The sequence below is a fragment of the Anneissia japonica genome, unplaced genomic scaffold (assembly GCF_011630105.1).
Source record: "Anneissia japonica isolate Jap-2015-1 unplaced genomic scaffold, ASM1163010v1 scaffold287722_len911783_cov160, whole genome shotgun sequence".
NCBI classification, from domain to species: Eukaryota; Metazoa; Echinodermata; class Crinoidea; order Comatulida; family Comatulidae; genus Anneissia; species Anneissia japonica.
Genome location: NW_022711579.1, coordinates 31,392 through 42,937, shown reverse-complemented (window position 1 = coordinate 42,937; position 11,546 = coordinate 31,392). Strand labels below are relative to the sequence as shown.

At 42.6% G+C, this 11,546-nt stretch overlaps 1 protein-coding gene across 2 annotated transcripts in view; it reads right to left on the bottom strand.

The window, feature by feature from the left end:
• Nucleotides 1-10,542, bottom strand: part of LOC117107526 (ubiquitin-conjugating enzyme E2 T-like) — a 14,781-nt gene extending 4,239 nt beyond the window's left edge. The window contains exons 1-6 of one of the 2 annotated variants that reach the window (XM_033249220.1): nucleotides 10,384-10,542; nucleotides 2,778-2,977; nucleotides 2,200-2,407; nucleotides 1,592-1,787; nucleotides 714-762; nucleotides 10-215 (exon numbers count right to left, since the gene is read on the bottom strand). In XM_033249220.1, the coding sequence (XP_033105111.1) occupies nucleotides 10-215; nucleotides 714-762; nucleotides 1,592-1,787; nucleotides 2,200-2,353 (605 nt within the window). In that variant the 5' untranslated portion in view covers nucleotides 2,354-2,407; nucleotides 2,778-2,977; nucleotides 10,384-10,542. The remainder of the gene's footprint in view (nucleotides 1-9; nucleotides 216-713; nucleotides 763-1,591; nucleotides 1,788-2,199; nucleotides 2,408-2,777; nucleotides 2,978-10,383) is intronic. The other variant, XM_033249218.1, reaches the window with a different exon arrangement.
• Between the last annotated feature and the right edge of the window lie 1,004 nt (nucleotides 10,543-11,546).

Sequence of the window (11,546 nt, the reverse complement as noted above, 5' to 3'; positions counted from 1 at the left end):
GTTTCTTACCTGCTTGCTAATTGTAAGTGTAAATAAAAGATCCCTCCCTCATATGGACTGTCAGGAGGGCCAACAATCGATGCCTGCCAATGGATACAATTCTTTGTTAATGGAACAGCTAGAACGCCCTCTGGTGGGTCCATCCGGATGTTCTTCATTTCAGTCTTTAAACGTCTGGCTCGCCACGATTGAATTCCACCATTATTTGTGCGGTTCTGGGAAACAGACAAAAATAATTAAAGATAAAAGGTTATAGTTTAACGAAGTGATACTTGTTTAGATTATTGATGCCAATGATGAAGTGATACTTGTTTAGATTATTGATGCCAATGATGATAACAATGGTAATGGTTTTATTAATAATAATTATTATTCCTTTATTTAATCTATGGTAATGGTGTAATTGCAGTGCATTTTTGGTTACACAGTGCCTTTAATAGCATCTTGTTTTCTTGGCAAGACCCTTCTGTTTACATTAACTTGCTAGCATTTGCAGTGTCTACATGAGCAGTCATTCCTTATAGACCCTGATTAGGCAAAAGAAGTGCACTACTTCTCAGGATTCTGAGGATGTAAATCATCCAAAGTCACAAACAAGTACCTAAATTCAAAGAGCATCTTGATATCCACTAACCAGGATTATGGCAAGTAAACTGCTACTTACTACAGGTCACTCCTACCTAGTCAGTTATAATTATATAAACATAACTTACCTCTATATTAATTTGCTCAACACATTTTCTACAAGGCACAGTTTCTAATCTGCAAAATAAGAAAATAAATATAAAGTTTCTAATTTATAAATTAAACATTTTACCTTTATAAATATTATTTCTTAGAATTTAATCTTCTCTTAAAATAACAGGTGAATATAGTGTTATGCAACCAATGGTCTGCCTAAAATTACCGGTGGTTGATCAAATGCTAAGGGTCCGTGGGTGGTCTGCGAGAAATGTAATTGGTCCACAGTCGTATGTGGCCTATAAATCCATGAGGAACAACACACTATTTTAATTTGACATCAATTGACTTCACACGAGCCAAACGCATTATAGCAATATTGGGTATAGTTTATGGGCGTTGCTTTTTGTTCCCAACTTGCTCCCAAATCATCAAGAGAATTAATCCTCAAAAAGCTTTACGGCAGATGGTAGCAGAACTTATTTATCATAAATTTTTTTTTATCTATGTGGCATAACCACTGGTATAGTTGATGCTCTTGATTTGTCAAAATGGAAAAAACGATTCAACTATGTGAGTATAGGTCTAATTAATTGCTTTAAATATCAGTATATGTGTAGTGGTCCGCAAATTTGTCCATAGTGTAGGAAGTGGTCTCTGGCCCAAAAAGGTTGTGTAAAAATGATTATAAAACAAACATTTTTACAAAACTAACCATTAAGCTGAAACGAAACCATTATGCCATAGTTGGAATTGAACCCAGAACCTTGGGATTGGAAGGGTGGGCTCCTTAGCTACTGTACCACAGCTCCACTCCACTGCTCTATTTTGAAAGTGCATTATTTGATATTATAATACACTGTCAACAGCTTTAGAAAAATACAAACCATTCACTAATAATGAAACTTACAACTTTGTAAAACATGTTTTCCAACATTTTACTTGGTATTGTGGCTTGAAGAGCGGCCATCTTTTATGGACAGCTTCTTCCCACTCGATGCAGTCCATACTGTGATGGTCCGATGCGACTTGCTGCCATCGTTGGCAAACCAGTGGCACCACTGCCATTGTTAGATCATCAAGGTATGAAAATATTTTTTCTAGAACTGCAAAAATATATTGTAAATTTCATTATTTTTTAACCAAGGAGTTGTATTAAAATATTATTAGATAAATACACAAATATACACAAATCATACTTCTGCTTTGAGCTCTGGTCATTTCATCGACATCAAGGTACCAGAAAAAAAAATTGCTAACAAAGCTTTTTTGGTTTCAATCAATCGCATATGCGTCCTCTTTAACATGGTGGAAACGCCTCTTCAATTCTCATAGGGAAAAAATGTTCTAGTCATTTTAGTAAAACCCCACCACCCCCCCTCCCCCACCCACACGCGTTTTCAGTCAAACTCCAATGAAGGCTCTCTGATAAGATGCATCAACACAGAGAGTGGATTTTTGGATGTTTTCAGTGCCAAAATTGGGGAGTGGCAAAAGAGGTGATCTCTTTTCAATTACCTTCATTTGGTAAGTTTTCTACGATGCCATTTTCAATGACGTTGTTCCGCTCTTTGTAAAGAGACAGCTCAGAAATCCGGTCTGACAGTTCACCTGTTAAGGGTGACAATATAATCTTTTGTCTACTTTTAACAACTTTTTTGCGTTTGTACATATAATCTGTTGGCTCCTCAGTGCCGGAATCTTCCCCTTCACTTGATGACTCTGGCTGTTCAAAAATATGAAAACAATGTAATTCAGTGATAATAATTATATTCACGCAAACATTGCATAAAATTGTGTGTATTATCATGTGTGTAACGGCCGAATTGTCTGAATATACAAAAGAAATTAATTAATTATGTTGACTTTGTTTGCAAACATTTTTTCCCGAGTGATTACTGAACAATTTTCACACTACATTACAGGGGCGTATCAAGAGAAATGTCTGGGTAGGGACCATACGACATGCGTAGCACCGAGCGCAGACTGGGGTGAATTCTTGAGATTGATTCTGTTGCCCCCCTCCCCATGGAACCAACCCTGCATTAATATCTCCCCATGCAAGAAAAACCACAATAAATGGCTTTGATACCTACCCCAGTTATTGTGATACATGGAGGCTCATCGACTTGTAATGGGGGATACAGAAACGCATGACAAGTAGAACACACAGGCTCATTGTAATTAATTCCATAAAACCCTCCACAGTGAATGCATGCAACCGGCTGTCAAATGAAGAAATTTTAAAAAGCAGGTTTAATAAATCGCTCTCTACCTTTCTTATCATGTTTCCTTCCTTTAAAAAAAAAAAGACAAATAAATCAACAAATAAATAGAAAATAAATAAGACAGTTATTCTTCATCTGCATGTCTTCACATGGATGTGACTACCCTGATTGTTGCATGAGTATAATGGACCTTTTCCACTAAGCCCCGCCCCTTGGATTTTCTTGCTAGGCCCTACAGAGCAAAAACATACGCAAACATGTGTGTTTGCTCAACACCACGCGTGTACCCCTGGCACTTTTCTGATTGGTTAGTTTACTTGATTGACACTCGGAAAGGTCCATTCTCTCCATACCCTTAATTTCTACTGCCTTAACATTGATGTTTAACAAGTCTTTCAATGTCCTTCTGGCAATTCTTTCGTGGTCTACATTTTCCTTCTTTGCCCTCAACTCTACCTTCCATAAAACAGTTATGGATGTGGATTAAGTAATTTAATTCGAGTTCTGATATGAAATTAATTAGCCAATTTTCGTCAACTCCCATGGATTGATTTGCTCTACTGCTCCCCCTTATATGATTTCTTACTTCATCTAGCCTTGGTTGTTCCCGGTGATCTCTGGCCCCTGGTGGTGTTTAGTAGGAGGCATTTTTTAAGTTTAGAATCCAATAAAGACTCAACCAAGACAAATTATTCCCAGAATTTTAGAATGCATACTCAGGACATAGTTGGAATATTCAGAAGTAGGGCTTATTTTTGTTCATCTATAAAATGAATGGTTGTGGTTATTGTTCCAAAACCCTTAAATTATGCCAGGACATTGCTGGAAAATTTAGAAGTAGGGCCTATTTTTGTTCATCATAAAATGAATGGTCGTGGTTATTGTTCCAAAACCCTTAACTTAACTGGGGCCTAGGCTAATTATCTTATGCAGTAGACTAGGCTAAGGGAGGGCATGTTATTGTTGACTGTACTTTGGATGAAGAAGAATGCTATGCTACTGTATGGGTGGAAAAAAACCCTTAACTTAGGCCACGATATTGCTGGAATATTCAGATGTAACAGTGGCCTATTTTTGTTCATCAAAAAATGAATGGTTGTGCAATTGTTCCAAAACCCTTAACTTAATTGTAGTCTTTCCAGGGGACCTAGGTCCTAATCATCTGTAGTGACGACCCCCTGAAGGTCACCCTGCAATGACCCCAGATTCCTTGGGTTAGCTCACCAGTGCAAACCGCCGTATCGACTCGGGTAATCCCTTGGAGAAAGGACGGCACTTCAAGTCGAGAGCTCATGCTGTACACACACAGACGTGTAATACCATTGTATTCAGCCCCACGCGGGAAACTAATACCGATACCGGTAAGTACCTTTTGGGCTTTTTACAATATTGGCGCTGCGAGCGAAAGGCTTGCCATATGTTGTATTTTGTGCAACATTGTCGATGCGAGCGAATAGAGTCGCTTGCAGTGGTTTATTTAGTGTTTAGTTAGGTTTTTTTTTTGTGAGGTAAAGTAGGTAGATTCGGTAATTATTGTCAACTGCCGAGTACCTTTGCAGCTAAACTTAGATTAGGTGTTTAGATTAGGATATTAATTAGGATTGTTGTGACGGGAAGTGTACAGGACCGGATTTATTTTCGGACTGTCGAGTACCTCACAATTAGTTTCCGAATATATTAGACTAGGATTATTAGTTAGTTGGTTACTGTTACCCGTTGTTTTAGCCCAGTAACGTCGATCATCGTATCGTCGGTACGTGTGCTGGGTCGGAAAAGGTGACGGATTTATTAGCGCGAATAGGGTATGGGAGGAAGTTCACGTGACATACGTTTTGCGTGAATTAAGTACTCTCACAGCTAATATTTTCGTGTTAATAGATTAGGATTAATACTAGTTAGGAAATAGGTAGGAATTTTAAAACGTTTTTAGTGAAAGGTGCATGACAAATTCTTTACACGCATGAGAGAATTTGTTGTGGCATTCAATTATCCATGCTGTACAAGTTCGTTTGCATATCATTCTAATTTGGTTTTATCCACAGGTGGTCATTTTCATTGTTACTTGTGCGATATTTGTACGCAATTTAAATAGGTGCTTTGATTAATGTGATTATAACCTGTTTTTATGAATTGTACATTAACCACATTTTAATTGTATTTTTTCAAGATCTTTGTGAAATCTGTTGTGTAATTTGATCTTTGCACATTGACAATTTTTATATTACTATTGTTTGATTTTACTATTTTACTACAGACAGTTTGCAATAATGCCTAGATTTAAGCGAGTTTTCATTAATTATTGTTTTATCGATGACCTTTGCACGGATCATGCTGTGCTTAGGTTTTGTCTTGGTTGTAGGGAAGTGAAGTTGGGGGAACTAGTTCTATACCTAGGGTGTCTAACTGTTTCCCAAGCTTTATCCACCTATAAGGAAGCCGAGGGTCAAAGGGATAGACACTTAAGGAAGTCAGCCCGTAAACATAAAACTGAATTTTCGTCGGGTGGTTATTCCAGACAATCAAGTGGGGTGTCACCGATTAGCGCATCTTTAAGCGCCGGACGCAAGACCAAGTATGGTGGGGGTAGTAATTCTGGACCTCAATACTCAAAGAATAGGGGGAAGAGTAAGGGAACTAATGTTAATATTAGTGACGAGTCCCTAGGAAACTCCTCCTCGATTTGCAGTGGTGTTCCCAAGGGTTATCCTTCTATGTGTTTAGGTAAGACTAAGGGGGGTGCGGAGAAACATCCCAAACCTTCCATGTCGCCTTATCTCACTCCATTTTTCCCCAATGTGAGAGATGAGGATGACTTTGTGGGTTGCTCACCAAAATATTGGGACCATTCCAAAGGTTTTCCCTCCCACCAGTTAGGCGAGGACAGTACTAGCACTGAGGGGTCTGCGTACTCCTCAGTCCCTCCAAAAAGAGCCGGGGTACTGTGGCATTCTGCCATTTCTGGGGAGAGGGAGGAAGATGGGGAGCCATACACTGAAGTTAGGCGGCCAAGGCGGCGTAAGAAGGGGAGTGATGAGACCAGGTTCTCTGATCCACATCGTCCGAATGTCACCAATCAGAGCGACATACAGTACCTAGTTCCTCATGGCAAACATCCTGTCCTCCTGGGAATGGTAAAGAGATGAATGAACGCTTGGATGCCCTAGAAACTAAACTCTTAGACATTGAGTCACACGGTTTGCGATTGACATCCATAGGCACCCAGCTAACCCAACAAGATTCGACGGTGAATACTCAGTTCGCCCAATTAAATGTTAAGGTCGATAGGTTAGGGGAAGTGCTGGGGTCTCGTGCAATTTCTGAGCAACCCAGGATCCAATTACTGCTGTTGATAATGTTGGGGTTGCGGATGGGGAACAGCCTTTAAACTATTGGAGGTTGGGGGCGCCGGCCAGCTGCCCGAGCTTTCCCTATCCACAACAGGCCAATCTACAGGGGTTGTTTTATCCGGGGTAAAGTTAGAAGTTCAGCATCAGGCAGACTTTTCACCTGGGTTATCTTATGTGTCCACTGGTTTCCCAGAGGAATTGTTTGAATGCAACCATGAACAGGGTAATCAACAAGCAATTGATCCATAAATGATTGAACCACAAGAAACTTCATCTGAGATAGATGTATCTGACAAGTGTTCGAATGTTGAGGGATCAGTAATGACATCAGAAATGATAGCTGCAGGAAAGAATTCTGGTAGTGCAGTGTATGTGACTGCTTATGTCAATGATGTTCAGACAACAGCAGTTGTTGATAGTGCAGCATCCCATACTATAAAATCAGATAAGGTGTACTCAAGACTTAAACCTTTACCACCCATTATATCTAAGCTAACCCTTACTCTAGCAGGAAGGGGAATTTCAATGCTGGGTCATATGGTGGGGCCAGTTACATTAAGACTGGGGTCTAATGAGTACAATGAGTTTTTATGGGTAGCTCCAATAAGTGATGACATGCTTTTTGGTGGGGATTTTCTCACTCTGAATGAGGCAGTCATCGACTTCGGACAGTTCTACATCTCCTTTAAGAATAGCCAGAGCTATCGTAGCGAAGCGTAGGGTAATACTCCCTCAGCCGACTACCTACGTAAAGTGTAAACTAGAAACTAACGGGTTACCTTTGCCAGATTTCCTTGTAGAACCTGAGGTTACACACAAATTGGCGATTCCTGCTATAGTATATCGTAGCGAAAAGCTATCGTCCATCTGTATCACTAATACTTCGGATTACTACTTGACTATGAAACGGGGCCAGAGTATTGGTAAAGCATTTGAAGTCAGTGCCAAACTGTCAAGTGCAATTCCAAGCACCACGGTAGACGCTAGGGACCATGGGATCAATAACGAATCCCATGATCTGTCTATTTATCTACTTTGTTAAGGTTGTCAGTTGAAATTACGAAAGAACATGTCTATCATCTCTGGTCAACCCGCACTTATCAGTTGGTTCAGATACCAGGGGGCAGTGGGTGGAACGGTGTCCATTCCCTACATTAGTCCCCAACGTGAAATTGGGGGTGGTCTGATGTTCCCTTGGAATCCGGGTGGCTAGATTGTTACCCAGTTTCGGACTGCTAATGATGACGAATTCTGTAGAGAAATGTGGTCAGTGTTCACAAGTTCTTCCTTTCATATGGTTGGAGGAATTATGAAATGATTGCGCCATGTTTTTTCCTTTATTTCTCTTTCCAGGCGGATGTCATACGAAGTCTTAGCCAGGTAGGTAAAGGCTAGGTGGAACTAATTTTGAATGTTTACCTCTTTCAGAAATGAGTTTCTCTTCTACTGACATCTGGTTACGACAGAAGTTAGTGAATGGGAAATGGGTCCCACTCACAGAGGCGGAGAGGGAAGATGTTCTCCTGCTAGAAGACCCTTCATCTCCAGATCTAGAGCCCCCTGAGGAGATGGATGTTGGGGGACCAGAGGTGGATTCACCTAGCTCTGGGGACATCCAAGGGCAAGGAAGTGCTGCAGTCTGCTCCAGTTTGATGCCTTTGGTTGGGAGTAGTCCTGCCCGCTCTGATCTGGCTTTAGATAAGACCGAGGCGGATTAGGGTACTCTTTTGGCGGGACCTTCCCACTCCTTGCAGGAGGGGGAAAGTTTGGGACCCCATCCTGGTCTGGCGTCTTCGGCTACAGCCGAAGCAAGACCGGGTTCACCGTGCCTATACCCTGCGTGCGCAGAACGGAGAGTAGGCAACATGAGGGTCCATGTGGTCACAAAGCATATGCCATCCTGTTTCCGACCACAGCCGCGATGCACCACGCGTCGCGCGCAGGTGCAGGCAAAGGTGCTGGAGGGCATCACCTCAGTTTTGATAGACAAGACAGCCACTGTTTTTGACTTAGTCAAAAGATTAAACCGGGAAAAGGCGACCGGAGAACCCGGGAAAACATGGGCTGTTGATGTCAAAACGGGGTGGGCCATTAGGAAGCTGGAAGACATCCTCGGGTTCGGGTCGGGGGTGAAGTGTCGGTTAATCCTATTAGCCACCCTTCCGTTCTCATACATTGGCGATGTTTCATCGCCATTGTGGAGCGCCTCGGCTCGGTCGCACTACGAACCATCGTCCAGCGCGCGGAGGAGGCTTTCCCGTTGCTACCTTCTATCTCGAAAAAGAGAAAGGAACGGGCAGCAACGGGGGTCTCTCCTGAGGGAGAGAAGCTGAGAGCTATCGCAGCGCAGCCGGCACCTGAGCCGACTCATTTATCCACCAGGACGCAAGCGTCTTCACATGGGGAGGAGAAGGTACCCCGGGCCTATGATTCCCATTTCCATCTTGACCGTTTGCGTCATAGGTTGAGGCTAAAGTCTGGGGCTAGCCTTGGGGATGTAAGGCGGTCAGAGCGCCTACACTCGAATTCACACTCTGTTAGGGTGGTGGGTGGGATCGCCATTTATTGCGATCCTCCAACCTACCCCTCTATCAGGGAGATCTGTTCCCTTCCAGAGCAGGGATTCGAGGTAGGCGTTGATAAGCAGGCTGGTCACTCTGACAAGCTCATCTCATGTCAGGGTGCTCGGTGAGATTGGGCTCGACCACACCTTACCCAACACCGACTGGGTTCGGCAGGATGAGTTGCTTGAGCGAGTTCTCAAGCAGTGTTATTCCTTCTCTCGACATCGCCTTATCTGCCTCCATGTGAGGGGGATGCAAGGGGACGAGGTGGCAGAAGAATGCTACTTCAGGGCACTTTACCTCCTGCGTCTCACGCATATCCCCCGAGATCAGAAGTTGATCTTGCATGCGTTTTCCTCTTCATCAAAGGTGGTGGATAAGTTCTTGCACCAGTACCCGGGAACTTACTTCAGTTTCACCGTAGAAGCTGGTAGGTTCACCACGGTACAAGGAGCAGCCTGTAAACATCTCGCAGGGGTCAATGACCGCAGAATCCTCATCGAGTCTGATGGGTCCTATTTTCCCCCCTCAGGCCAGCGAGTGGGTGCTCCTCATCTGCTGTGGGAGACAGCAAAATCGGTGGCCCGAGTTCTAGGCTGGGACACCAGACGAGTCTTAGAGCTCACCCGGAAAAACGGCCTAGATCTCTTCTGAGCCTAAGAGCTCAGTGCCACCCCAGAAGACTTTAAGTTTGTTTAGGGAATACTTTGTGTTTTATTTTATGTTTCCTTAATTTCTGTTCTTTTCCTGCACATTGTTATGGGTCTGAAACCTCCTGAGCAAATCCAGACTCGGGGCCCACTGAGAACATTTAGAGCTTGAATGTCGGTGGGTAGGGTCTTTTCCCATGCAGCATGACGTCCTTCTTCAAACAATGGGGGAATGTAGTGACGACCCCCTGGAGGTCACCCTGCAATGACCCCAGATTCCCTGGGTTAGCTCACCTGTGCAAACCGGCGTATCTACGGGCATGCGCACTGAACGGCCGACTCGGGTAATCCCTTGGAGAAAGGACGGCACTTCAAGTCGAGAGCTCATGCTGTACACACACAGACGTGTAATACCATTTTGGCATTGTATTCAGCCCCACGCGGGAAACTAATACCGATACCGGTAAGTACCTTTTGGGCTTTTTACAATACATCTATGCATAATTCAGTAGCCTAGGCTAGGGGAGGGCATGTTGACTGTACTTTGGATGGCTAGACCTAGGGGCCTATGGCCTAGGCTAGGGCCGGGTTGGGTATGCTAGGCCTAGTATTATCAACAATTTGATAATTAAATAATATATTTATAGTGCATGCATTACATGGTAGGGATCAGGACCTTCCTACCTAAACTTATATGTTTGAGTCGGAACATAAAACAACGTTTAGCACTGATGATCAGTTCCTTTCTTCACTAAGCTCTGCATCAAGGGGAAAATATCCAGATTTGTTGTTGTGAATCTGATCGTAGTTTGCTTTCCGGAGGACAGGCCTAGGCCTAGGCCTAGGAGGAGGCTAACCTTGGAAGCCTACAATGGTAAGAACAATTTGCCCAATAAAATACTTTAAAACCTACCATGTCCCATATATCTTCAACCAATGTTATAATACTCATGCTAGTCATCGGAGACAGGATTTCCCCGATGCTCAGCGCCTACGATGAGTAAGAAACAACTCAGGAAAAGTTGAGTACAGGACAGGAGGCGCGGCGTAGTAACAGTCTAGGATCTGGTCGATCAGCAATCCCGCCCTCTATACAAAGACCGCCTTTGCAGCAAAGATCTTATAAACACAAGATAGCGTTCTCCGCGATTTACGCGTAACAAATAGAAGCGTCGGTCAAGGTTCAAAAGTTTCCCATTTAGCAAGAGGGCGCCATTCATGCGCTATTACCGAAGAGAAAAAGCATAGAGGTATAATAAGAATGTTTAATAGCTCTATGAGAAAAAGTAATAAGTTTTGGAAGAGGGCGTCCTATCTGTTGCCATGGATCTGAGATGGTTCCTGTTCTGCTGTTCACAGGCGGTGTACTGTATGGTCAGATCATGTAAATGTTTCGTACGGAAAAAAAAATCGCCGTCGGTCAAGGTTCAAAAGTTTCCAATTTAGCAAGAGGGCGCCATTCATGCCTTATTACAGAATTTGCACGCGTAAATCCCGGAGAACGCTATCTTGTGTTTATAAGATCTTTGCTTTGCAGCAGCAACAGCAGCAAGAAGAGGGACGTACCGGTATCTTCTATACCGGTACGGTATAGGCTACGGAAGCACCTAAGTGCCATTCGACTTGACGACTTGTCAAGATAATTTATGTTGTCAAGTCGACATAATATACATATCATATCGACATGGCGAGATAGATTATCACGACTTGTCAAGATAATCTATTTCGCCATGACAACATACAATTTTTATTATGTCGACTTGTCAAGATAATCTATCTTGCCATGACAACATACAACTATATTATGTCGACTTGTCAAGATAATCTATCTCGCCATGACAACATACAATTTTTATTATGTCGACTTGTCAAGATAACCTATCTTGTCATGACAACATATAACTTATATTATGTCGACTTGTCAAGATAATCTATCTCGCCATGACAACACAATATGTATTATGTCGACTTGTCAAGATAATCTATCTCGCCATGACAACATAACATTTTTACTATGTCGACTTGTCAAGATAATTTATCTCACCATGACAACATACAACTTTTATTATGTCGACT